Raw genomic sequence first — 26,455 nt, 5'->3', positions numbered from 1 at the left:
GATTTTGGTATGGCTGCACATGATCGCTCGAGGGGGGCCGACTAAGTGGATGGCGATGACGTCGTTCAAGAGCGCCTGGCAGCTCACCTACTGTACAGCTCCACCATGTATTCGAGCCGCACCAACGACTTGTTGCATATGCCCACCCATGCACCCGTGCCCGTATGCTTTTGGTCTAGCAGTTGCTTTGCCAGGAACGGGGCCTGAGGAGCATTGTGCTACATGGGAGCCTGAGCGGCGGCGCAGTATGGTGACAAGTTCTAGAGGGTCTTGGTAAGGTCGGCTTAACTTTCTGACGTCAACAGCCATATTATCCCAGAAACTGTGCGGTATCTTAGTGCAGACCCTTTGCCGTTGGTTTCGCGTAAAATGTCCGAAACGTGTTGGGTAGCATGATTGTTCGAGCACGAGCATGCCTCCAATGCCTCAGTTGAAGAGTTCGGCCGACGATGACGGAGGGTAGTGAGGCGCAGCGTCTCAAGCAGGATCCCAGAGACTTTTTCATCTTTCACTCGATTAACCGCAAGACGTCGATTGCCGATTCTCATGTGCTTGCATATTCATAGCATACTTGTCATTGACGTGGCTGGGCTCTGGTCAGCACAGACTCTGGTGAGGTCTGGATAAACTTTGACCTGAATTGGAATAGCACGGCAATCGGCAATGGGAGCTCGCCTTTTAGCAGTTTGTAGACTACCAATGAAGCCATGTCCATGTGACGTCGTCTAGAGGATCAAGTGCCGAGATATTTGGCGCCCAGGCTGTGAGCTGTCTGCGCGGAAAATACCGACTGGCCATGTCAACAAGAGATGGATGTATCACATCTGGGCCAGCAATTTGGCGAAGAAAAGCCGCTGTACGGTTAGAATGTATTGAATGCGTGGTCCAGCCACAGGCTCTGCGAGAAACGTGAAGCGCGCATAAAGGGCAAAGGTTGAAATGGTGATTGATTCCGTTTGGAAATGTGACCAATGGCCAAGTAAGCCGCTAGTTTCCAAGACGCATAGTGCTTACGGATTCTACGTAGGAGATACGGAGGCTCAAGCGTGCCAGCCGCGGTACACAATCTTGGAGCCATACTTTTCACCTTTCTTGAGTACCATCATCGACTTGTACTCGGGAATGTTGATGGCGTTTACATATCGACTGGGCTCGACGCAGAAGCCCGAACGGGGGGGCCGGGCAGGCAAGTCAGCCACGGCGGGTACATCAATGTATTTTCCCGTGTAAAACTGGAATGCTGGCTCGGTCGAATGGACTTCGAGGTGGATCTTGGTCTCCGGGTGGTAGAACGAGGCCAGCTTCTGCATGGGCAAAGAGCGCGTGTCAAGCGGTATACTGCTGGGGTCCGTGTTGACAATAAAGCAGTCATCAATGTCGGGCTCCTTATCGCCAAGCGTGAAGGTCTCGTGGGGAGTAACGCCGGGGTAGTCTTGGATGGGCCCTGTAGGTATGCCTCCCTCGTCGACGACCTGGTACTTGTTGGTGATGAGGGTGACTTCTGTGCCGGCGATGCTAGGACCTTCGGACAGGTTGAAGTAGCTTCCCATGGCTTTAGCGGTGTGACTCGTATGCGGGGTGCCTGCACATGCTTACCTATGGTTGGTCATGTTGATGGCAGTCTCACCGACTTGGTCGCCAATAAGTTCAGCCTCATACTCGATATGCAGGACCTCTTGCTCGGCGCCGTTGACTTGCTCCTTCTCCTGGACGTACCACACGCTTACCTGTACGGTGCCCGGGTAACCCTCGTCGCCGTCTTTGCTGAGATACTGGAACAAGGTGGCCTCCTTGCCATTGCGGTCAACCGTCTTCGGGCCTTCAAACTCGCGCTTTCCCCAACCCATGTTTCCACCATGCAGAGAGTTGGGCCCGTCGTTCAATGGCAGCTGGTACGACTTCCCATTTAGGTCATTGATCTTCGCCTTGGACACGCGGTTGGCGACACGGCCAATGGTTTCGCCAAAGAATGGGGCATTGTATTGCTTGTACAGCTCAGCGGTCGGGAATCCCTGTACAATATTTTTCCCATTGACATGGAACTTTTGGATAATGGCGCCAAGTGGCAGAAAAGTAAAGGCCTTTGTGGAAGACATGGTGGTGCAATTGGGGGAGACTAGCTGAGTAATGTGTACGGTGGCAGGCCTAGATTGCGCTCGTTAGCGGGGAAAAAAAAGAGGTGGGAATATGGTTTGATGGGCGGCCATTGTCGCAGTAGGCGTCTGGCGAGGTTCTGGCGTGGTGGTGGGATGAGGGGTAATATGTCGAGAGATGTGGGGCTGCTGCAGGACGACTACTCACCTCAGCTGAGAGTCGCGGAGGATGCAGAATTAGCTGGGTCCTGTTGATGTGGGAAAGAGGCAGTCAGGCTTATTCAACAGCCTTCCTTGACGCTTGTGTGGAATGAAGAAGAACGGAGGCGCGCGCGCACCGCAGGCCTTAGATAGGTATGTGTCGATTTATTAGCCTAATGAGGATGCATGTGGAGCAACCGTGGGACGTCCATTCTGCCGCTGCTGTTTACCACGTGAAGCACGGCTCGAATCTTGTGGTGCTCGTGGACGATACGTCGGACGGACTGCCGTATAGAGCTTCGGGTGGGCTCTGTTGTGTGAATGGCGAATGAATGCAGGAAATGGGTAAAGGAAGCGGCTGGATACGTGTGGGTCGGCTGGCTGCATCGGTGCCTGTCGCGCCTTATTAGTAATCGGGAAATCAAGTTTGCGCACACTGGAATTTCTGAAGGCGATGGTCGTGTAAAAAACAAAAACAAAAAAGGTCCAACATGGTCATATTTGGAAGGAAAAAAAATGGTGATTAATATTTACAGCATCATGTACAGAACCAGTTAGTGCTCCTCCCCTCGGCCGCCATTCTCATGCTCATTAACCAGAAAACAAGTGCCAATGTGCGGGGGTCGCGTTTGCAACTGTGCCCGGCACAGCAATGCACGTCATAGTGAAGCGTCGAGACAATGGTTGTACAGGGTGGGAAATTTCCTCTTTTATTTTATTTTTTCCCCCAGGGAATGGTTGGTCAGCACCAACCGAATTGAACGCCGATAACCCATGGCCAATAGCCGTGGCCAGCCCAAACGCCGTGTGAATGAATGGATGGTATCCCAGAACGCTTGAACGCTAAAAAACATGGAGAGGCAAACAACGAGGAGCGCAAAGGATGTTGTCATGCACCGACGGGATTCTGGATGAAGTTGTTGAAGTCGAGCTCGTTATGGGTATTCCAGTCTGGCATCATGGGGTCGTTTGGGGTGATTGCGGCCGTGTCGACCATCATGTTCTGGTCGTAGGCGCCATAGCTGTCGAATGCGTACATGGGCTTGAAGTCTATTGTGTCGTCCATGATGATGGCGTCGTTGATCCAGGGGGTTCGCGACAGGGCGGAGGGGTCCATGACGGAGGTGGGCATGAATGGTGGCGAGGCCATGACGGGCTCCTGCTTGACGGGCTCGACGACTTGCGACTGGCGTGGAAATGGGCTGTTCATGGGCGGGGTGGGCGGGGCGTTGTTGCGGGCAAATGGGCTTTCGTAGGCAAAGGTCCTGGTGGTGGGTGTTCCGTTGTACGACGAATTGGACGAAACATGGCCGTGGTCTGATTCGGAGCTGACCGAGGCCCGTCGGCGGGTGAATGGCGCGCCGCCCTCGATTAGCCTCTGCTGCATGCGGCTGCAGTCCTCCTCGAATCCGTCGTAGTGGTTGGGGCTGTCGGTGGAAGCGTGCAGAAGATCCAGACGCTCGAGAATGTCGTGGGTAAGCGGGTGGCCGGCGGCTGTTTCCTGCAGAGGCTGTCCTGGCCAGCTCTCGCCGCGCTGAAGACGGCTGTAGAGTTCGCGGAGACCGGCTACGAGCTGGCCCTGCTGCTGCTCAAGCATCTCGACATATCTTTGTTGGCGTGGTCAGCGCGAGAAACGAGCACAGAGGCGGGGGGGGGACGTACCCTTTGGGATAGACCTTGTCTTGCGACTTCTTTCGCTCTCCGAAGACGCAGATTGCATTGTCAGCCTTACAGCGGCTGCAAGGGCTTGCTCCGTCGCACTAGTCCGGTTAGGATGACGATTGCGAGATGCGTGTCTGAGGACCAAGCACACACACACCTTTGACTTTTTTAGACGGCAGCGGTCGCAGGCCTTGCAGACTCGCTTGCGGATGTTGTCTTGGGCCTCCATTGAGTCTGATCGACGCGGCGACATGGAGTGGGGGGAGGGTATGGATGTGTATATGGATGTGTATATGGATGTGTATATGGATGTATATGTGTATATATATGGATGGGTGTGTGTGGGACAGTGTGGGAGGGAGGCAGAGAGAGCGAGACAGAGAGTCGTCAAGGCAGGAACTGGCAGTCGGTCGAGGTGGACAGCCAGGCTCTAAATAAGGGCACAAGCGGTGGTGGGTAGCAAAGCATTATATCTATTCACGTCAGAGGATAGTTCAGGCGGACGTTCGGCCATAACCTGGGGCCTGGGGGCTGCAAAAGCTCGGTAATGAAACTGTAATTATGAAATGCGCCGACCCTGGGCAGGTAGAGGCACAGCGCCCCCGGTCGCTTTACACATCATCAATCGGCGCACGCACGTTGAGTTAGATTAGTTCGCGTGCAGGGATGCTCGCCCACCTCAGCAGCGCTGCCCTCACTTCGCCCGAGACGTGACAAAGCGACGGCCACCGCGTCCAGCGCTGGAGGAGCATCCGCCCGCGACGCTGTTCGTCCGCCGCTGCGCCCACACAACGTCACCTGCTGTGCCCGGCGAATCCGCGGCCACACCCGCGACATCCACGACCAAAACTATGCGGACAAGACTGGCGCCCTGTTTCCGAGCACCAGCGCACCAGCGCACCAGCGCACCAGAGCACCAGAGCACCAGAGCACCAGAGCAACACCCGCGCCCGTCCTCGCCGCCGTCCTTCTAGCGCCTCGTTGATAACGTAGCCGGTGTGTCTTTCCCTTCCCTTCTCCCCTGGCCTGCTCAACACCGTTGCTCGGCCGAGCTAACCAGGGCACCGCGCTGGAAGCCTTCACCTGCTTTTGACTGGTTTGCCAGCCGAACGCGGTGTGTGCCATTATTGATAAAAAAAAAGGGCGCGGGCTCGCTCCTTCGGACGGTGAGAAATGGGTTGCCGGGCCTTGTCTGGTTTGCAAAGTGGGACGTAAGTAAGTCCGAGTCATCCAAGTGCAGACACACACACACACACATGGTTGAATGGCACAGGCTTGCCCCGTCAGCAGCCTGCATAGGAGGATTTGCCAGACGGGGCGAAGGGAGCGGTAGTCAACAAAAGGACAAGTAAGACAAGGAAAGGGGTCCATGGGAAACGGGGTGTGATGATGGCTGTGTGGGGGTGGGTGGGGGATTTGGGGGGCATAATGCAGAGCCTATGAGTGTGTTCTTGGCTGGCTGACATGGAGTTTGTCTGTGCTGACGCTATGTTTTGGAGGGAAGATGGAAAGGATAGAGAATGGAAGCGAGAGTATATCGGGGAGAGAGTTGGAGGGACCCAACAAGAAGCAGCAAAGCAGCCAGGCAGGCACCCGAGTGCCATGTGGAAGGAAGGGAAAAAAGAACAATGTCGTGTGCAGAGACGCCTTTGCATGTTTTGGCAGCAAAGCAGGGACGGGTGGCTGGCAGGGGAGCCATCGTATAGCCATCGTATAGCCATCGTATACTAGTGACCCCGGGTGCTGGACCAAAAGGTGCTTTGGCAAGCTTGGATGCCGCCCAAACACCGGTGACGACGGCAGTGGCAGCCACGCAGCCTGACGTTGGCAGCGCGCCCATCTCGCAGCGCAGCAGCCAAAGAAAGAAGAAGAAGAGAAAAAAACATGGAACATGGCTTGCGAGTAGCGCGCGTTGCGTGGATAGACCAGGCCCATGGCTGTGGCTAGAGGGCGTCGTTACGTGGACGGCGGGCGCGTTGGTGCCTCAGGATTCGCTGTGTGGCTGAGGCATTTATCGCACATGCGTCGCGGGCTGTTGTCAGGAGAGGGCTAGAAGCATCATTGTCGCCCGTTGGTCAAGTATGTGTGTGTGTGTGTGTGGCTGGAGTGTAGTCAGATGGCAGTGGGATGCTGTCAGCAGCTGTCGACGCTGCACGTCGCTGATTGTGGGTGTGCTTACAACATGGACTGGTCGCAGGGGAGGCGAGGAGAAGGGGAGGGGGGGTTGTGGAATTCGCGTGTATGGAGCCGACGAGACATGACATGACCCAACCCAGCAAAGACGACACAGACAGGAGGACGGCAGACGGGGGGGGGTGGTCGTCCTCTTTTTTTTTTGTTCTCCCTTTCCCTTTGTGTGAACGTGGATCATTCCTGGAGCAGCCCAAATGGCATCAGGTCCAGTCAAGACCAACACCCGCACGGTCAATGTGTCCCATACCGCCTCAACACACACACACACACAGCGCTTGTACTGGCCGTTTCTGGCCGTTTCAGCCCTGTTCTTCGGCCAATTGTCGTCGTACGCCTTCCTCTTCGGCTTTGGAACCGACAAATGCGGGGCTGCCAGGAGCGATCATGTCCGAGCTGCATCTTCTCGTCGGTGGCTAACATAGTTTTCCAATATGCAAGGGTCCTTGGCGGTCGGTTGGTAGCAGCAAATGTATTTTGAGCTCTAATCCAAGAGAGAGTAGAGCGCGAGCCAAAGACCTAAAATGTCGCCGACTGCAACCCCTCCAACCCAACCCAACCCAGACGCCGCCCGAGAGACAGTAAGCAGCGGCCTCACTGCACTGAGCCGTTTATAGAAATTCCCATGGGGAAAAAGGCAAAAGGTTAAACCACCAAAAAAAATATAGACCACCTTTGGGCGGCCCAGTTAACAGCGGTTTGTAGTTGGATAGGGTATGCCAAAAAAAAAGCCTACTCCAACTGCTGGCCGTGTGTCATTTCTCGTGCTGTTACTACTAGTAGCAGCCACGGGGCGTGCTTGGTGCCATGGACAAGGGGGCATGACAGGGCCCTTTCTCGGGTCATGGTGCCATGCAAGAGGCTCTCTGCAAGCGACCAGGTGTCTTTGGGACGGCGAGGCCCATGTTGGATAATATCTGGTGGCCTCGGGTAGACAAGTTGGCGGGGCACAAATGATTCGCCATGTCCCAGCATGCCACGAGTCTTGGGAGACAAAAAGAGTTGGCACATGGCAGACAGACGCTCGACAAGTCGACAAGGCCGTCCACGATCGACACCCGCCCTCGCTTACACGGCCCAACCTTGCGGCTTTACTCAGCTTGGGCGCGACAGGGATACCAGGCAGATCGTCTTATTAGGTTGAGCGCAGAGCCACTTGGTAAGGCATTTACCAAGCCCTCAGCAACGGCCTTACTCATCCTGAGTCCGCCTGGCTCGTGGTCCCGCCTCAGATGATTAGAAACCTGAAGCTACCCAGACTACGCCAAGCCTGTGCCTATGTCCAAACAATCAAAGTGTAAACCGAAACATGCTTGGTTCCTCTGAATCGTGATTTCCTTTTTTTTCTTTCCCCAAGTATTCAATCATAACTTCTGACCGCCACGGGAAGCCAAGCCTCCGGGGGGATGGTGCGTCGAGGCGGGGGGTTTTTTTCCTATGTGTGTGTGTGTGTGTGTGTGTTGTTTTTTCTCTGCTTGCTCCGTTGCATATAGGCCGTCTCTTGCTCACGAGCCGTGCCTGGGCAGTGCTGGGCCAGCAGAAACGTGCCCGGCAAAGCGTTTCACACATATGCGTATACGCGGTTGCCAGCCGTGCCATGTATGTACAGCCCCCCACCCATCAGACTCAATCCTGAGGCCACTTTGATCTCGTCGACGTGCTATTACCGTCTGCGTTTTGTGGGCAAAGTGTACGTACTTACTTGGGTATGGATTACGTAGTTGGACAGATGGGTCCATGTACAGCACCACAGCAACCCACGACATGACAACAACAACGACATGGACATTACAGCAACCCACATTCAACGAGCATGGGGGGAGGGGAGCCTGGTATATGGTTTGGATAGTCTTTTTTGTTTGCCGCCAAGGTGTGAGGAGCGAGGGCAAGACAGGCCTCCCCCCCCCTTGGAGGAACCAACCCACGGGCCGCACCCTCAGGACCACGACGGCGAGCTCTAAGCCCCTCAGGACGACGTGTACGTGGAACTGGATAGCAGCAGGTATGTGCCAAGGCTTGACTCGTCGCGGCTAACCCATCTCTCTCCTCCGCTGCGGCCAGCGTTTGGCGGTCCTTTCCATGTTTCTTGTGCTGCTCGGCATCGGACCGTCCGCCTTCCGTCCCACCACTGGTTTTGCTCGGCTCCTTTGACGACCCTGCCTCCGAAGGAAAAAAAGCTGTCCCCCTCCCCCCTCCCCCGGCCTACGTATGTACACTAAACTACTACTATCGAAGTAGTAGTAATCAGAATAATAATAACAATAATAGAGAGATGTAGGAACGGTGTCCAGTCAGCCTCGGGTTTCTTTTCACGCGTCTAGGTCTAGACTCGCGTCGTCATTTCTAGTGCACCCCCCCCTCCCCCGGCCTACGTATGTACACTAAACTACTACTATCGAAGTAGTAGTAATCAGAATAATAATAACAATAATAGAGAGATGTAGGAACGGTGTCCAGTCAGCCTCGGGTTTCTTTTCACGCGTCTAGGTCTAGACTCGCGTCGTCATTTCTAGCGCACCCCCCCTCCCCTCTCTGTCTCTTGGACGGCGAGGCTAATCCATGGACATTTGGACTGCCACGCATACTCGCGCGACATGATGTCCATCGATCAATCGATCAAGCACAAGCACACGGCACTGGGACTTGCCTTTTGGTGCTCATATCCGCCTCCCAACACGCAGCCAGCTTGCTGCAACAGAGTAGACGGCGCGGCTATCACGCGAAATGGCAAAAGGCACTTTGCACAGAGCCCCACTGTAAGTAAGTACGTAAGTAAGTAAGCAGGCAAGTAAGTAAGTAAGTAACAGAGTTAGTTTGTAAGGCTGAAAACAAAAAAAAATTGTAGGCCTCGGCAATCAAGTGCACTATAGCCACCCCGGCACCATGTACTCGACGTCCTTCCCACGGGTCGACTTGCACCTGTCTGACTGTTAAGACCAGGGGTCTGGGGGTCTGGGGACGACGGGTTCCAGGATGGCGTCTCAGTTGCGGTGCCAGTCAACACACTGCCTGAACAAGGTGTTGAGCCGAAGGAGACAAAGAAGACAAAAGCTGACTTGTTCTCGCAATCTTGTGGCTTGAATCCTCGTCCCTGTCGCCGTGCCTCGTTCCCCCGTCGGCAAGCTTCCGGCGGTGCTCCCACGCAACGACTTGTGGCTTTCGTTCTGCTGACCATGTGTACATGTGTGTGTGTGTGTGTGCCACTCGGCGGTAACATCCGCGAGGCGACAGTCAACGTCGTGTTGCGGATCATGATCCTCCCGTATGTGCAGCAAGTATACTACCACTACATCCACACACACACACATGTGTGGGAACTCCAGCCCCGAGCGCCGTCATGCTGGCTCCACCACACACACACATTTTGGCTCCATAGCCCATGGTGCCATGTTCGCACGACCAACGGTCTAGACCTCTGCGACTGGTCGCGCGTCTCTCGCCCCAAGGCCATGAGGTGACAATTGTTGAACAGTAGCCATGACGTTGGTGTGGCTTTATTTTATTTTTATTTTTATTCTTAAGTAAGTTATTTTTTTGGGGTATTTTGGCACCACGGCGAGTCTTGAAACCGAGGCGAGGCTGCCACAACGACAGCCATGCAAGCGGCCACCAAGTAAGTGACCCCCCCTCCCCCCTCCCCCTCCCAGGTACCCAGCAACCGCTTTCACCATAGGAGAAAGAGAAAAAAAAAAGAAAGTGTATAGTTTGGGGCTTTTTGCTCTAGAATGTTGCCATGTGTGAGTGTGTGAGTGTGTCCAACTACCGCGTTTCGGGCCAGCATGGCCCATGTTTCGGCCCTGAGTGTCAATCGGGCCCCGAAGCCTCGATGCTCGTCCGAGATCGAGACCGGGGCAAACGGCGTCAGCAATTCTCCATGGCTCCGCTGGGGCTCCCCCAAAATGTTCGAAATACTGCCTGATTCCCGCTTTGCCCGACATACACGCCGTGGTGCGTAGTTTGCGTTGCATGGCTTCTGATTTTTTTTTCTCTTCTTCTTCTCTCTCCCTTTCTCTCCCTTTCTCTCCTTCTCTCATCAGCCTCTGTCAGATGGGCGCCACGTCCTTGGTACCGACTTGTGTGGCCTGCCAGGAAGGTTACCCGGTGTCTTGGTAGATAAGGCACACATACACACACACACACACTCTCTCTCTCTCTCTCTCTCTCTGGAATCAATGCCCAACTTGGACCCCATGCGACACACCAAACAGGCTACTTCAGTATGCTTTGGGCCAAAAGCAGTAGCGATCAACTCTGATTGAAGCGATGCCATTCACGCCCCCCCCCCACCTATGATTCCATCCATCCATCCATCCATGTATGTTGTGCAAAAAAGAAAAAGAAAAAAAAGCCGACCTCTTTTCCCTCGCAACTGCAAGTCTCACACAAACGGGTGGGGGACATTGTCAAAAGCGTCACTCGATGCACGATATACACCGTACCGTGTAAGTAAGTAACTAAGTAAGTACCGGGCTTGTCGATCAAAACTCTCTTCACGCCCTACTGTACAGATTACGCGCGCGCGCGCACATTCTTACCCAGACCTCGCCGACTTGTTCTCATGGACCACCACCATCATCATCATCATCATCATCATCACGTCCTTTCACGTCACTACTCGACGCAAACGGTATGTGTCTGCGAGAAAAGGCGGTACCTTGCGTGTTTTTTTTTTGAAAGGGCTAGTGCGACTATCACACACAAAACTCCGGCACATAGCCCCATCGCGGTAATTCCCCTTCCTTCCCCCCCCACCCATGTCCATCGCCTCCAGACACACACACACACACATACACTCACACACATGTGCATGCAGGTGGCCAAGGGGATCTACGTAACGGATGTGGATGCGCTGTAGCAGTAGCAGTAGTGGTAATAAGTTAGTGGGTACTATATGTACGTACGTTGGTTAATGTAAGTACATAGCACCACCATGCCATGCATAAGTAATGTACATGTACATGGACACAGGGCGATACCCATGTGCTCGAGAGAGAGAGAGAGCGGCAGATGGCTCGGTAATAGCTAGTTAGCTAGGTGCACATGTCAGTCAGTCAGTCCGTCAGTCTATCTTTTCTTTTTTTCCCTAATTAATTATTGAAGCTGAGCCACAAAAGCCCTGATTTTCATACCCCATGGTAAAACCCACGTAGCAGCACAGCACCAGTGCCCAAGCAAGCGAAATTCGTCAGACGCGAATCAATGAGAGAGAGAGAAATAAAATATAAAAAAAAAGTCCGAGCCCGGAGTACAGTCAGTTGGATATTACATGTTTACAAAGAAAAAAGAAGAGGATCGCGAATGGGGGGGGGGATTTGCTGATCGTCGGGCAGGCCGGCCACGTGTGATTCGTCACGGTTAAGCAATCCGGGCCATATGAAGCTGATCGACGCTTGGGGGGTGTCGTGCGAGATCCCCCAGAATCGGTCCTTTCTCAGTGGCTCGATAAGCTAATGGCTAATGGTGGGGGGGGGGACTGGAAATATATTACGTCGATAAGTGGCTGAGCCAGCCATCATCATCATCATCATCATCATCACGATACCATCATGTACGTACCTATGTATGTGAACTTTTTTTTGGCACACGAGGCGGGCTTGCGTCACAAGTACAAGCGTCTTTTTTTGCGCGCACGCCCTATCTTTCGCCTCGGTTTTGAGTTTGGTACATACGTGTGTGTGTGTGTGCGCAGTCAATCAGTCACAGTATTGGATGCATGACTGACTGACTAACTGACTCTCCATACTCGACTCGAGTCGGAATACAATTGCTGATTGGGCCAGCAGGACCCGCAGGGCTGAAAGGCAAAATGAATAGATAAAAACGTCTTGTTTTGTTCCCAGCTTGCGAGCCGCCTTGTCAGTTGGTCGGTCGGTCAGTCTGTCAGTTAATCTGAGACGGGTGTGTGCCTTTTCAACCGGGGGGTGGTGGATTGGCCATGTTTTTCTGCGCTAGGCCTGCCCCAAAAATAAAATAAAATGCCGCGCATGCTGCTCTTTGTGTGCCTGTGCTGCTGTATGTGTGTTAATCTGCTTGCTGTTTGGTTCCTTTCTGACTGCCGACACTTTTTCGCGTTTCTGACCACCCGTCCCCCCCCAAAGTTCTGACTGTGCAACCCGCGCCAATCCACGTGGTCGGGCAAATGCGCAGCACACTGTGGCTGGCTAGCTAGCTGGGCTGGCTGTGCGTGCGCGTGTGCGTGCGTGCTCGTACGAAACCATACGGCGACTAATACCATTTATTCTGTTGCCAAAATTGCTCGTATTCTGCTCAGAACCGGGTGCGTGCCGGTAAGTACTTAGTTACACCTAGCGTTGAGGTAAGTAAAGTAAAGTAAAGAAAAAAATAAATAAAACCAGCCCAATTCACATGCCACGCCACAATGTTACCTCCGGCAGTCTATGCAACTATGTTTCGACGACGACGATAGACGGCGACGACAGATGGCATCGATAACAGATGACATCAGCTGCAGAGAGGCTTATGCAAGCAGAAGAAGAAGAAGAAGAATGAGGAGAAAAACGGCGGGCGGCGGCGGCGCATTGACGAAAAGGCAAAAATAGGTACACTTCATACGAGGCTGTAGCAAGAGAGTTTGGTGCAAATGGCCCGTTAATCGCTCTCTTCTATTCTCTCTCTCTCTTTTTTTCCCCTCAATCTATTTACTCTCACTTCTCTCTCTCTCTCTCTCTCTCACACACACACACATACTCACGCTCGTATTTGCAAATAATCTGCCCGGGCATCCACACCCACGCACATACACACATACATTGATATTACGACCGATCCTCGCCACCATCAATTTGTCTTCTTTTGGCCCATGGCCCTTGTTTTTTTTTTGATTTGGGTTTCTTACTACTACGTTAGCACACAAGACACACAAACACCACGCACGCGCTCTCATACCCCAAATCCAAATCCCCTTTTGCTTACCTCAGTCCCGCAGAACGGCAGCACAAGCGGCTTATTATATGAACAGAGAGAGCCCCGTGCTTTTTTATTTTTTTCTCTTCTTCTTCCCTCCCTCGTGTTTTTCTTTTTCTTTTCTTTTCTTTTATTGCAGGCCCCTCCCCTACCTTCGGGGCGAGCGGTGATCCGGGGAATTAAAGCAGAAAACCCACACACTAAACAGCTACTTACAGTGACTAGCCAAACTTACACTTAGCACTAACGGCTATACCATGCTATACTAGCAAGCTAGAGGCACGCGCGTGCGGCGAAAATCATGTGTCTTGTGTTAATCAAAGTAAAGCGCAAAAAAACCGGAAATCGAGAATAGGAGTGGCGAATAAGATAAATTAGAATAAAAAGAGCGAGGGAATGTACGCGCCTGCGAATAAGAGCGAGAGGAACTATGTGCGAATGGGGAGGGTTTTTTTAATATCGCATTAACAACCAAAGATGGATGAGGGGTTGAGATTAGTACAACGGGCTCGCCTAGACTCTGGGATTTAATTTATCTGGTGAGGCTGCGATTTGGGGGAATGCCACTCACACGTACGTATGTACATACGCATAGCTTCATACCGGCCCCTTTTCTCTCCTCTCTCCCCCCCTCTCTCTCTGTGTGTGTGTGTATGTACGTATGTGTTTGTGTTTCCCGCTCCCGCTCCCCTACTTACTCGATCCACACTTCCCTTCCCTTCCCTTCTCACATGCCAATGTCACATGGCGCATTCCCACCCACCCATGCACATCTCCCAAGCAAACCAAGACGGGAAGCCCACACACCCACACCCACAGACACATGTCAGCCTCCACACACAGTCAGGCATAGCCACACACCCTCCGCAGCGGCCTTGCCACGAAGCCGGCAGCCCACCACCGGGAAAAAAAACACAAAAAAGCAAAAAAAGGCGCCAAAGAGTAAGCTTACTGTACATCAACATGAAGTAGCGCGTAATCCATCCACTCAATCAATCAATTAATCCCATACTATACCGTCCACGGCACTAGTACATAACATACACAGCCTTACGCTTGCTCCTCGATTAAAATCTCCGAAGAAAAAAAAATCCTAGGGGTCCGATTCTCCCACACACACAGCCAGATGCTCGTTATTTCGCTAGTTCGCTAGTACGCTTGTGCTAGTGGCTAGTAACCGCGTAGACGGGTATCTCACCGGCTTCATTTACTTGTACCTATCTTGATTATCAAACATGTAATATGTGATGTGTGTGTGTGTTTGTGTAGGGTAGGGGTTTTATGTATGTGGCATGGGGGCGGGCATACATAGCACACATACTTGATGTAAGGCATACGTACTTAGCATAATCAGTACACTAACTCAACAAAAAACATAACCGAGCATACTTAGAGAGAGAGGGAGGGCACTGCATGCGCAGCAGCATGGTGCGCAACGGGAAAAACGAGGAAATAGAGGATATGACGTGATGTAAGCATAGCTGAGGATATGGATCAATGTACTATGTATGGGTGGCTGGCTGGCAAGGCGTAAATAAGGTAGCCAAGTAGCGACTTACACATGTCCGCTTGGTACAGTACAACAGTCTACTTGGCGAAAAATCCTCCCCCCCACTAAAAAAAAACCGCCTGTGTCTCTTTTACTCATGTCCCGTCTTTCATCACCGTCTTTCTCCGCGTAAGGAGTCTACGTATATCAACGTCCTTAGCGCCGGATATGCGTGCGGAAAAACACCCAAAAGATAGACAGATAGATAGATAGATAGTAAAAAGGTGGATCTGCAGCGTCGTTAGTCATGGGAGGGATCAAGAGGTGAGGTGAGGTGATGTGGGGACCTCCCTTTTTCTCTCTCTACTATCTCTTTCTCTATCAGGCTGGCTCGCTTGCTCGCTTGCGCTATGCGGCGTTCGGTAGTTAAGTCGATTAGCAGTGTCATGTCAGTGTCATGTCAGTGTCAGTGTCAGTCAGGTGGATGTTCAGCGGACGAAAAAAAAGCCCCACATGTGTCTATCTAAACAACCCGCACTTCCACATCATGCATAGTCCTCTCTTTCTCTCTCCCTCATATGTTCCGCCATCCATGACAATATCCCGTTTTCCGTCTCCGCGAGCACACACACACACACACACACACTCGGCTACCAGCATTAACCGACCTTGGCTGTATCTAATTTTCCTTGGTGTTGTCCTATTTTAGCATCATCCTGGAAATCATCTAAGCACTATGGTCCTTATGGGCAACTGCACCGTTCTGCCCTCGTTTTTGGTGCGCGCGCCCGATACCTCTCCTCTTTCCCCCCCCCCCCCCCTTCCCACTCATGAGTGTCATCTGCTTGTCTTGTTTCTGCTCCTCCTTTTTTGCTTGTTTCGCGACTACCAGTACCGACCATGTAAGGTAAAAGTGTAAAAGTACTAGTTTTTTTTAAAAACTATTGTTACTACAATTATCATTATTACTATTGAAACCTTTACTACTATTACCCTTGGAGATCCTTGGGATCCCTCCTTTCGGTGGAAAGGGGAGGGGGGGTCCTGGGCCTCTTTGATCCGATGCGCCGCAAACTCCCCGGGCTCCGCCACGCCACCCCCGGCTTTTGGTTGCTAGCTAGTGTAGCCGGGGCGGAGGATGGAAAAGAACAGTGAACCTTTTGTGCGTCGGATGTCTCGTTGTCCCCCTTCCTGGTTGCTGTGTGCCATTACTCGATCCTCTTTTTTTCCAATAATTTCCCCCCTCTCTCTCTCTTCTCGTCGTTGATCGCATGAACGGACATGGCAATGTAGGGAAAAAGCGCCGCGTGCATCGTTGGTTGCAAACCAGCAATCCCAAGCGGAGGGCGAGGGACATTGTGCGGTGAGATGTCAGATGGCGATGGCGATACTTAGCGATGGGCGATGGCGATGGCGATCCCTCTCTCTTGCACACCCCTCACCCCTCCACCCCCCCCTCTCATCTCTTGCCCAAAGCAGAAAAGAATACGAGTGACCTGTCTTTCCGACGCTCTTTTCCTCTCTAGTCGCATTGCCATTACCGTTTCCGTCTCTTTGCCATGTTGGTTTTCTTGATGCCTTGCTCCGTCGGATCTCGGCTTTTCCAGCTGCGTCGTATATCCGAGCCGTCAACATGTCACGTTTTTTTGGCGTCTTTGCCTATCCAGCATCTGATAATCTCTCCCCCTTGCCTACCCACCACATCCCCCCCCCTTTACCAAAGTCGTGGGTTTCACCCTTTTTCATTACACCGTGGTCGGAATCGCATTTTGCCCTGCCAATGAGGGCAAAACTGACCCAGAAGTCCCCAAAATAATGAAGTTTTGACCAATCACGATCTCTGTTCTTGGTTCTTAGCATCGCCACATAGAGCGTAGATCTAGAAGAGAGTCGCGCTAGAGCTAAATAGGAGCTTTTTGTTGGCGTAGGACCTCTTTGCCACCTGCCCCTTATTGGTAGGGCAAAATGCGATTCCGACCACGGTGTAGACAAAAGTGCCTCACGCCTTTTTTTCTTGTTTCAGGCCCAACTGCCGAAGCTGCAGACTAGTATATGGTCAAGTCAATGAATCAACCAAGGCAATACCATACAGGGCGCTAACGTCGGTGCGCGGCGAGCAGAGAGCGAGAGAATGCTGCAACCAACAGCCCTGGTCGTGTTTCGCGGATCTCTCTGATTTGAGCCAGGGGTGGGGGGAAGGTCGAGGGTGGTGCCACATAGACTTTCTGACTGGTTTCTGGGTTTTCCCTAAATTCTTACTGTACATCGATACACATACGGAACGTAACACAGGCCGTTACCGTACAAAAGCCCTGTGATGCTCCCCGAGTCATGCATGAGACGGGACGAGAGCATCGAGCGAGCGAGTAAGCGCGAGAGGCCCCCCTGCTCAAAAGCAAACATAGCACACACGGACTAATACCGGCCTGCTGCGCGGTCTGTACGCCGGCCTTACCCTTCTTCTACAGGGGGCGGGCGGTCGCGCGCGCGCATATGTCGCCGCCGCGGTTTTAGGGCCTGTACAGCCTATGTACGTAGGTCCAAAGGCGTGATCGAGGGGCGACAGGGACATGCATCGGACGCAAGGCGAAAGCAGAAAACCTGGCCATAGAGCATCATGAGCGTATGAGTAACAGACGTCGACGAGCGGGGCATCAAAAAAACGGGGTTTCATGCTCTCGTAGCATGGGGGCCTGGACTGGACAGAGCCATGGTATGGCAGCTGTCAGTCTGCTAACTTTTCTCTCTCTCTCTTTTTCCTTATGTCCGTCTGTCCGTCTACCCGTTCTATCTGTCAGGCCATAATGGTAGATGCTCGTCGACAGGGTTCAGCAGCTCAATAGCAAGGATGGTGCGGGACGTTTCTGACGGAATTCCGAGGCTGAATGTGGGAGAGAGCCTTTATGGCCCCTCCTCCCATCTGACCGGAACGGTAACAAATGCTAATTGCAGTGGGAAATAGACAGTGTTGCGGCGGGTGGAATTAGGCCGTACTCTTGTTGCGCAATGTCGAGGGCAGACAGGCAGGCGGGCAGATGCAAGTGCCGGGAGACAAGGGACACGTAGTGACGGCGTCTACTGCCATGTATGAAGATAAGACTGAGGCGTACGTATATCCAACCCAGAAGGCCCGAGCGGGCAAATGCAAACGTGAAGCCGACACCAAAGTTTGGAAATCTAGAATTACCAATGCCTCTAGTTGCTCTGGTTCCCCCCTCCGTTGCTCGGCCACCCTATCCTGAACCCAAACCCAACCCAAGGGGTATATCCGCATGGCTATGCATCTTGAAACCAAACAATAACGAAAAAAATTACAATCTATGGGGACTCTCCCAGTAGACAAACATGAGACTGACAATGCAAAAACAAGCAAGAGCTGCGTACACAACCACCTGGCCGGGGCTACACATGGGTTCGTGAGCAGAAAGTGAGTCGGACAGAGACGCTTGCGATGACACACGACTTTGGGCAATGAGAGAAGGAGGTGGAGGAGAGGGCGGATCTGGCTGCACCTGGGCATCTGCAGCACCGTCTTGCTGCTGCTCAATCTCGCCATCGGCCCCGACATGCTCAAGTACAGGGCCAGCAGTAGCAAGTGGAGGCGGCGCAACAGGGACAATGGGTGGCCCAGCGCCCGCTTCAAAGGCATTGTCGTAGGTATGCACCAGAGCAAGCGAGTTCCGTGACACGCTCTCGTCGCCCGCATGCGAGCGAGTAGGCAGAAGCCACTAAGTCTTGCCGTTTTCGTACTCGAGGTCTGCGTCTTGGAGTTCGGCCTCGAGCTGTGCGCGAGCTTCTGGCGAGTCGCATGCACCCCCGCTGCTCAGCGGGGACGATGCAGTGGGTGGCGACAGATAACCTTCTTCGTTGTGTACAGACTTTTGGCGCTTGAGGGCAGGCTCGCTGTCAGGCGTGTCTGCGGCGCTGCCAAGGCCGAGTTGGCTTGCTTCGTCAGGATGCTGAGTGAGCCATCGGTCGCGCCACTGGTGGCGAAGGACGTCATAGATGAACTGGAACTGGACCTTGGACTGGACCATACCGGGGCGCTGATCCCTAAGCATCTCAACCACTTTGACCACAGGGTCCTCGGTCTCTGCTACGTTGTCCAGCGAGCCTTCGTAGAGCTCCTGCATGAGCCAATCGAGCGCGATAAACGTGCCGCTGCGGCCAATGCCTGCGCTGCAGTGCACAATGCGCGGGTTGGCCGTGTTGTCCGAGTTTCTTGCGCGCGACATCTCAATCAGCTTCAGCATGGCGGCGCGGTCGTCGCCCTCTGGCACTGAGAAGTCTGCCCAGCCAGCGAAGAGCAGGTGCCAGATCTTCTTGGACTCGCTGCCGTCGTCGGTCGTCATGTCGATTTCGCGGACCTGGGTCCTCGCCTCCTCGTCGATGGTGCACGAGGCCAAGTGCAGGTTGTGGATGAGGCCGTCCTGGAACTCGTCGTGCTCGTTGACGCGCAGGTCGGGCTCGTCGAGCGATTGCGGGTAGTAGGGATGGCACTTTTCGCGGTAGCCCTCGACCGTCTGCGTGAGCATGACGACGACGGCAGGCGAGGTGTTCTCGTGCCAGATCATGCGCCAGATGTGCGACCAGCTCTCGGCCTTGGGGCCCTGCGTGGCGATGTACTTGAGCGGCGTGTGCGAGCTGGTCGTCTCGAGGACGATGGGCGAGGCATTAATGTAGTCGAAGTGGCCCTCGGGCACGACGAGGCGGACGCGGTGTGCCTGGTAGGGGTCGACGTTGCCGTAGCGGTTGCGCAGAGCATAGTCTTCGCCGCAACAGCGTGCCCATCTCGAGGGCTCATCGGCGTCTGTGGGCTGGGCAGCGTCGCGAAAGCGCTCCGCCAGGGCCGTTTCGAGGCGAAGCCACTTGGCGCCGACATGTCTGGTCGAGGCGAGGAAGGCGGGATACGGGATGGCGTGGGGGGCAGCATTGTCTTGCGTGGCGGGGGTGCCGGGGACAGACAGCGGGTTGAGCAGGCTGTTTGTGCTGGCCGTGGGCGTGTTGGCGGCGGGGGTGTTGAGCGACGACGTGGTGAGCGAGCGCAGGCTGTCCTTGCTGCGCGAGCGCTTCGACGACGAGGGCGAGATGGGATCGTCGGGGCTGGCCATGGCTGGGTCGGTCCTAATGAGGCCGCCCTTGAGCTTCGCCTTGCGCCGGAGGGCGCGGAGTTTATGCAACTTGAAGAGGGTTGAGTCGTGGTCGGAGGGAGAGAGTGCGTAGTGGGGGAGGGGCTGCCAGGCGCGAAAGTATAAGACGTGACGGCGGGCGGCTAATGCTGCGCCAGTTGTACTACTGCTGCCAGCGTGTTCTCTGCGATAGGCGCCCGTCGAGGCGGGGCGAGTGAGTGCGTGAGTGAGGCGAGTCGAAGCGTGTCGTGTCGTCGTGTTATTGTTGTCGTGTGTGTGTGTGTGTATTTGCAGTCGCGGCCGTTGCGCGTCGGGGCGAGAGACGCCTATACCCACATAGGCATCCAAGCACAAGCACACAAGTGCCGGACCGTCTCCCTCTCCCAAGAACCAGGTCTGCCGATGGCCTGTGGCGGATCGCGGCCACGCCGTACCAAGTAGCGCCGGCGTGTGGCTGCGCGCCCTCTATGCAAGGCCGAGGGGGGAAGATGTGGAGGTCCCGAGTCGTGCGCGTGTGTGGTGTGTATGTGTAGATGGCCGCGGGGTAGCAGGAATGCGCGTGTGCAGGCAGCCAGCCAGAGAGAGAAATAGGCAGGCAGGCAGACGGCGTGTTTTTAAGAGCACCCGCCTGGCAATGGCCGCCAAAACAAAACACCATGGAAGCCGGGCTCCACTGCCAATGCCAGGCGCGGCCGCCTAGCCGATTGCGCTGCCGGTCCGACATTTCCCCCCCTCGTGTCCATCACAATCACGATTAAGAGCCTCCACCTCTATCCTCCTCTCCCGCCCGACTCCCGCCACCACCGCCACCTCCGCCCTCGCCTGAGCCCCACCACCACAACATCATCTCACCGTCTTGACATACATCGCTGCGCATTCCTGCATTCCTTATCCCGCGCATGCACGACTGAGCCCGCCATGGGGCCGTGGTTCGCACTGTTCGAGGTACGTGAAATGCCCTCGCCACCCCAAGGATAGCAATCACACTGACTGTTGAGTCCAGGCATGGGCCGTTGCACGCGTACGTCAATATTGCCCTGGCCACTGCACACGGCGCTGTTCACTGACGCTTCCAAGCTGATCCGATCGCCCGCCTTCAACCGCGCCGTGCAAAAGGCATATCGCAAGATCCATAGGCTGCCAGACTTTGAGCAGAAGAATGGTGGCGGCAGTAGGTTGCACATGTCGCCGCCAGAGACCCATAGACTGACGGCCCTGCTAGGAACCGGCCCCTCGTCGTTTGATCACTTCAAGGACGAGGTGAAGAACCAATTCAGAGAACTCACCTGGCAAAAGCGCCCTCGCAAATGAGCACATCCGACTTCTGCTCGCTTCCTCCTGCGACCCCATGGCTGTCCACGCATGCTTCGGAACTAAAACCCGTCCAACATTGTCCGACCGCGGTATAAATTCGACTCACACAGACCGTGCCTCTCTACTCGGCAGGAAGTCGCCTCAACACACGGAGCCAGAAATGGTCACTCGCAGCAAACCGGCAATGCGGCAGACGCATTGTGTTCAGGCCTTTGCCCCACGTTACTACACCGCTCACTTCTCCTTCATCCAAGATGCCACCAACTGGTTGCGTCTGGTGTACATGCCACAGCTCTACATCTCATCAGAGCAAGTTGAGACGACCAGCATTGGACATTTTGCCACTCTATGTGTATTCTCAATCGCGTGGAGATGACTACGCTATTGCGAATTTGTGACATGCCTTTGCATGAAAACATCCTTACGTCATGCATACCTTAATGTGTATATACAAGTGCAAGCATAGCAGTGTCTATCTGGTCAGCGTCTAATTACAACATTCTACAAACTGCACAGCACGATGCCTTCAGCGATAGTCACTGGCGCCACTGGTATGTCTTGGTACTGCTCAAAGCTGACCTACCTAACATACCATAGGCATTCTTGGCCGTGAGATTGTCTCGGAACTCAGCCAACACCGCCAACAATGGCCAACCATCCACGCCCTGTCGCGTAGCAAAAAAGAAGACTATTCTGACAACGTCATCCACAACCACATTGACCTCCAGTCGGACCCAGACTCCATGGCAAGCGATCTCAAGAATGTGCGCGGGGAATACATCTTTTTCGCCGCCTACCTTGCTCAAGACAAGGAAGAAGATGCTTGGGAGGTCAATGGCCGTATGCTATCCAACTTTCTTTGCGCACTAGAGAAAACCGGGGTGATTACAGAAGTAAAGCGCATCATCCTAGTCTGCGGCGCCAAACAATACGGAGTCCATCTTGGCCTGCCCAAGCTACCCATGCACGAAGACGCACCCTGGCTAACCTCCTCGGAATGGCCCCCAAACTTCTACTACAACCAGCAAAACATCCTCCACGACTTTTGCACAAAGCACAACAAGGAATGGGTGGTTACGTACCCCAACGACGTCATTGGCTTTGCAATGGGCAACTTTATGAATCTCTCTGCAGCCCTTGCTCTGTACGTGCTAGTATCCAAGGAAATGTCCAGCGGCAGTGGAATTGAGTTTCCCGGCTCGCCCACCTTCTACACGCACTTTGATTGCTTCACTAGTTCCAAGCTGCACGCCGAGTTTTGCGCGTGGGCCGCGCTGGAGCCACGAGCCGCGAACCAGGCCTTCAACGTGGTCAACGGCGACGTCGAGAGCTGGCAGAATCTCTGGCCAAAAGTCACCGCCTACTTTGGCATCAGCGTCAAACCAGACCAGTTCAAGAATGCTTTTGGCACCAGCAACAGCACTGGTAGCATGACGGAAAAGATTATGGAGAAAGTCGTCGGAACAAATACCCCGGCTTCTTCCACCATGGACATGGCGCCCCGACCCCCTATTTCGCTGCAAGCCGATGCCATTGGTGTCGAGGGCACCCCAGTGCTTCACCCCAACAAGGTAGAGCAGCATATTGATCTCGTCCAGTGGTCGCAGCGCGCCGATGTCCAGCAAGCGTGGCATGCCCTTGCCGAGCGCGAGGGCCTGGACAAGACGGCGTTTGACAAAGCGACATGGTCTTTCCTGGGCTTTGTGCTAGGCCGCAATTTCGACCTCGTGATTAGCATGAGCAAGGCGAGGGAGTGTGGATGGATGGGATATAGCGATACGTGGGCGAGTTTGAAGCATGTGTTTGAGCAGATGGAAGATGCGCGTGTTTTGCCAAGGCATGGATAGATCATGAGTGTATGTATGTCTATGTCGATGTGCATATGTATATGCAACTTCATGTCGTCTACAGCAGTGCCATGAAAACTAGGATTCGGGTGTCACTTTGAAAGTCTTTGATCTTATTCCTCATGGGTGTCATCTATTCACGTTTGTTCCTAATATGCCATGCACACTATAACTACTTGGCATGAATAAAAGGGCGCGCGTACTGCCCGGGCATCAAGTAGACGGACTCGCACACCTTCTCATCTGACATGGACACCAGTCAACATATCTTTCCCAACGGTGACATGAATTACAGCTTGACGAGGCAAGCCACTCAAAAGACCGCACCGCCGATGATAAAAACCCTTTCTTCCTCCCTGCGCACCCACTGGACAATCTGATTTGCGCTCTGGGCCAGAGCGGCGCGCGACGTATTCGCGGGGGCAACAGCATACAGCTCGAACAAGGGCGTGCTCCACGCGAGCGCCATACACGTCGTATTGGTTTCATGGTGCACCTTGAGCGACGCGGGCTTACTGTGCACATTGCTGTGAAGCTTATTGTACACATCAATCAAGCTAAAACCGGCGTTGTCAGCTCCCAATCTTAAAGTTTTTTTTGGTTGCTTTGCTTGCTAGAGAGAGAGAGAGGTGCAATATGCAAACGAAAATTAAAGGGAAATAAGCTTCTTTTTCACACTTTGACACGGAGCCCGACATGCCAGGCAGAAATAGTGTGTATGTGTGCGTGTGTGAGAAGCAATCTGCAAAGGTAATCTGGGCAAATATGCAGTGATACAAACTCCCCGACGGACCCTTGTCGTTGTCGATTGGTCTGGATTTGGATGTGTGTTTGCTGTTTCTGCCAAGGCGGAGGAGCGGGACATGACTACATGTCATGGAAGAGGCAAGTCGAGGCGGCGGGGGGAAATGGATTGTCAATGATTAATAATACATACCGTCTCCTCTCCAGGTCGCCGTTGAAGTACGGAGCATAGCTCGGCATGGTAAATTGCACGTTACCCCTCGACTTGTACAGAAAGTGTCTTAGCGGAGTGCCGGGGACTATGTCCGTGCATGTGGGACGGCCTTGGTGGACCGCTGTTCGTATCGCTTCGATGGATCCGTTGCGCTGCAAGTTCTGCGGAGACACCCGTTAGTGTAAACGCTCTCTCTGTGTGTGTGTGTCGTTCTCTTTCCCGCTGCCGCTCTCAAGGAGAGCTTCTTCGAGCTGAGACGAATGAGAGACGACCTGGTCGAGGTATGTACATATACTGGTAAACTTTCTCTTCCTCCGATGCTGTCGTATTTGCAAAAACTCCTTAATCCCAGACGGGCCAGGCCACGCGCTCCATGTCAAGACGCGTGGAGGGCTAGTCAAGTGCCTTTCCATACCAATACCGTGCCAATATTGCATCGAATGATGTGGGGTAAGCGCACCAAGGGGAGGGTGCGAGGGCAAAATTAACGCAGCCTGTAGTCATGCGTGGCCCTGGCTATATCCTCCATGTGAGCCAAGTTGTGCATGGGAAGGGAAAAAAATAAGAACGGCTGACGAAGTCGCGGGTCCCTCTGGTCGGTTTCGGATGGCTGTCATCCCCGATGAGCCATGCTGCCACTATGGTGTTTTTGCCTTTACGAACATCGCCGAGGCTACTGTGGGGAGGGTGTTTTTGACATGGAGTTTTCTTTACTCCGACTTTTGCATCTCCTGGTTCTTTTCGGCCCTGCCCCCCCCCCCAAAGTTACCGTCTCCATGGGTCCTTTCCTACATGGTGTCTTATCGGCGACATGACATGATCGGCCAGGCAGACAGGGAGACCAAGGGAGTTGGGCGTCGTGATATTTTGTCCTCCATGCAATATGTCGGCGCTAATGAGGAGGACGGCGACTTCATCGTCCGCGCCGTCGCTCGTGCGAGGCCGTTGTTGCATGTGCTCGGTGGGATCTTCCAGATTCAAGAAGCTGACGTACATGTACAAATAACCTGTATTGTTGAAGCCGGGTAGGCACAGCGGAATCCAGTTCTCTCCGCCTCCGGCCTTGACGCTGCCGGCCTCGAAGAGCATGTTGAAGATCAGGTGAAGATCGCCGGGATGCAGGCTGTGCTTTTTGGGTCGGACCACGGAAACGAGCTTACCAGATGCCACTAGCAGGCCATACAGCAGCTTCTCGGAGCGCGCCTTGAGTAATGTATGGTTGATGGCGGTGCGGTGCGACTTGCGGAGCTTCAAGCACTCAAGCGCCGACAGCAGCGTCGACGGCGATCCACGTGTGAAGCCGTCTGCCAAGGCCGACAACAGGGTCTCTGTCCCCTGCAGTGGGCGGCGGAGGTCGTAATTTGCGCGAGCGGCAAACATGCGCTCCATGCTGGGCAGCGTGAGGGTCGAGAGAATCTGCATGTACAGCGCCTCGAGCTGCGAGCGGAGCTGCGAGTCGCTCTCGGGCAGGCGCGTAATGGCCACCAGGTTGAGCGGGCCCTTTGACATGACGACGAAGCGCACCTGGCCGGCGGTGAAGCCGCGCAGCGTGTCGTGGGTCGACTGGTAGAAGGAGATGATGGTCTGGACGACGCCAATGTAGTTTGTGATGAGCTGGTCGTCGCCATGTCGGCTGTAGATGGGCTTGCCGGCGCTCGAGAGGATGAGGAAGTGCTTGAGTTTGGCGCGCCATTGGAGCATCATGGCTTCTGTTGACTGCATCAGCAAGCGCCACGTCGAGACAGGCGGCAGGAGTCTGACCTTGGTTGGATCCATCGGGCGCCAGCTCGTCCACGTCGTCGAACTCGCGGGCAAAGGCAGCCTCGAAGTCGGCATCGGGGGGAAACATGCTCTGCGCCTCTGCGTCGCCGCACTTCTGTCCCAGCGAGCGGAGCAGCGACTTCTCCTGCTCCGACTTTTCGGCCGGGCCCATGACCTCGCCCAGGATGCTCTCCTGATAGCCGGCGTCGACCGTGCGCGCATAGCTGAGTATGCTCGCGGCGTCGTCGGCCACGCTGAGGTTGCGCGTCCTGGGCGCGATCGAGTGCGCCGTCGAGGGGCGCGACAGCAGAGCGAGCGCGGGCCGCGGGGGCAGCGGGGGCGGCGTTGGGTCGCGCGATGCCAGCGAGCTTGTCGATGCCTTGCGGGAAAACCTCCTGATGATGTTGAGCGTGGGGTTGGCGAAGTCGTGCGACTCGACGGCGGCGGCGTCTGCCTTTGCGGGCGCATGGCTGCTGCTCTTTTGCGTCGTCGGCCGTGGCGAGCTGCGGCCCTCGGCGGTGGGCGTCTGGGGCTCAGCGCTGCCAGTCTCGTCCATCAAGAAGGCGGTGGTGGTGGTGGTGATGGTGGCGGCGGGTGGTCATGGAGCAGCACGGCCATGTAGCGTTGGTTCCTGTGCTGTTGCTGTGCTTCTTCTTCTTCCTCCTCCTCCTCTTCTTTTCCTTCACGGCCTGGCGCGACGGTCGAGGTGTGGGCGACGCTTATCTAGGAAGCGCATGCCGCTTGGGCCCACGATCAATGACGTTGCACACACACGCTACCTCTTCACCTCCAGCACCACGACGACGGTCACGCATCGGCTTCCATGGCCATATTAGAGCGATTCCTCCATAGTAGCAGCTAGCCGAGCCAAGCCCTGCCTTAGTCGA

The 26,455-nt window shown here is 54.4% G+C and overlaps 7 protein-coding genes across 7 annotated transcripts; 3 read left to right on the top strand and 4 right to left on the bottom strand.

Annotated features, from left to right (window-relative positions):
* Positions 1–930: 930 nt before the first annotated feature.
* On the bottom strand, positions 931–2,392 carry SETTUDRAFT_167521 (uncharacterized protein). The gene is made up of 3 exons (XM_008024465.1): positions 2,302–2,392; positions 1,597–2,145; positions 931–1,542 (listed from the first exon to the last, which is right to left on the bottom strand). Exons 2-3 carry the CDS (start codon positions 2,094–2,096, stop codon positions 1,041–1,043), a joined length of 1,002 nt encoding a protein of 333 aa, XP_008022656.1. The 5' UTR covers positions 2,097–2,145; positions 2,302–2,392; the 3' UTR covers positions 931–1,040.
* A 411-nt stretch (positions 2,393–2,803) lies between these two features.
* Positions 2,804–4,333, bottom strand: SETTUDRAFT_167519 (uncharacterized protein). The gene is made up of 3 exons (XM_008024464.1): positions 4,114–4,333; positions 3,957–4,054; positions 2,804–3,901 (listed from the first exon to the last, which is right to left on the bottom strand). Exons 1-3 carry the CDS (start codon positions 4,207–4,209, stop codon positions 3,184–3,186), a joined length of 912 nt encoding a protein of 303 aa, XP_008022655.1. The 5' UTR covers positions 4,210–4,333; the 3' UTR covers positions 2,804–3,183.
* Positions 4,334–6,840: 2,507 nt separating this feature from the next.
* SETTUDRAFT_167518 (uncharacterized protein) lies at positions 6,841–7,451 on the top strand. The gene has a single exon (XM_008024463.1). The coding sequence runs from the start codon at positions 7,110–7,112 to the stop codon at positions 7,380–7,382; it is 273 nt and encodes a 90-aa protein (XP_008022654.1). The 5' UTR covers positions 6,841–7,109; the 3' UTR covers positions 7,383–7,451.
* A 10,836-nt stretch (positions 7,452–18,287) lies between these two features.
* SETTUDRAFT_104264 (uncharacterized protein) lies at positions 18,288–19,670 on the bottom strand (the record flags this gene model as incomplete). Its single annotated transcript, XM_008024462.1, has 1 exon — positions 18,288–19,670. One exon carries the CDS (start codon positions 19,668–19,670, stop codon positions 18,288–18,290), a length of 1,383 nt encoding a protein of 460 aa, XP_008022653.1.
* A 936-nt stretch (positions 19,671–20,606) lies between these two features.
* SETTUDRAFT_26024 (uncharacterized protein) lies at positions 20,607–20,999 on the top strand (the record flags this gene model as incomplete). Its single annotated transcript, XM_008024213.1, has 4 exons — positions 20,607–20,633; positions 20,692–20,709; positions 20,766–20,859; positions 20,911–20,999. The coding sequence occupies 4 exons, from the start codon at positions 20,607–20,609 to the stop codon at positions 20,997–20,999; spliced, it is 228 nt and encodes a 75-aa protein (XP_008022404.1).
* A 523-nt stretch (positions 21,000–21,522) lies between these two features.
* On the top strand, positions 21,523–22,849 carry SETTUDRAFT_103912 (uncharacterized protein; the record flags this gene model as incomplete). The annotated part of the gene is made up of 2 exons (XM_008024461.1): positions 21,523–21,553; positions 21,600–22,849. The coding sequence occupies 2 exons, from the start codon at positions 21,523–21,525 to the stop codon at positions 22,847–22,849; spliced, it is 1,281 nt and encodes a 426-aa protein (XP_008022652.1).
* A 99-nt stretch (positions 22,850–22,948) lies between these two features.
* SETTUDRAFT_167514 (uncharacterized protein) lies at positions 22,949–26,346 on the bottom strand. Its single transcript, XM_008024460.1, has 4 exons — positions 25,569–26,346; positions 24,650–25,516; positions 23,787–23,973; positions 22,949–23,406 (listed from the first exon to the last, which is right to left on the bottom strand). Exons 1-4 carry the CDS (start codon positions 26,122–26,124, stop codon positions 23,163–23,165), a joined length of 1,854 nt encoding a protein of 617 aa, XP_008022651.1. The 5' UTR covers positions 26,125–26,346; the 3' UTR covers positions 22,949–23,162.
* Positions 26,347–26,455: the final 109 nt, after the last annotated feature.

Source organism: Exserohilum turcica, assembly GCF_000359705.1.
Source record: "Exserohilum turcica Et28A unplaced genomic scaffold SETTUscaffold_12, whole genome shotgun sequence".
NCBI classification, from domain to species: domain Eukaryota; kingdom Fungi; phylum Ascomycota; class Dothideomycetes; order Pleosporales; family Pleosporaceae; genus Exserohilum; species Exserohilum turcicum.
Note: the sequence above shows the minus strand (reverse complement) of the source record. Positions and strands in the feature narration are given on the sequence as shown.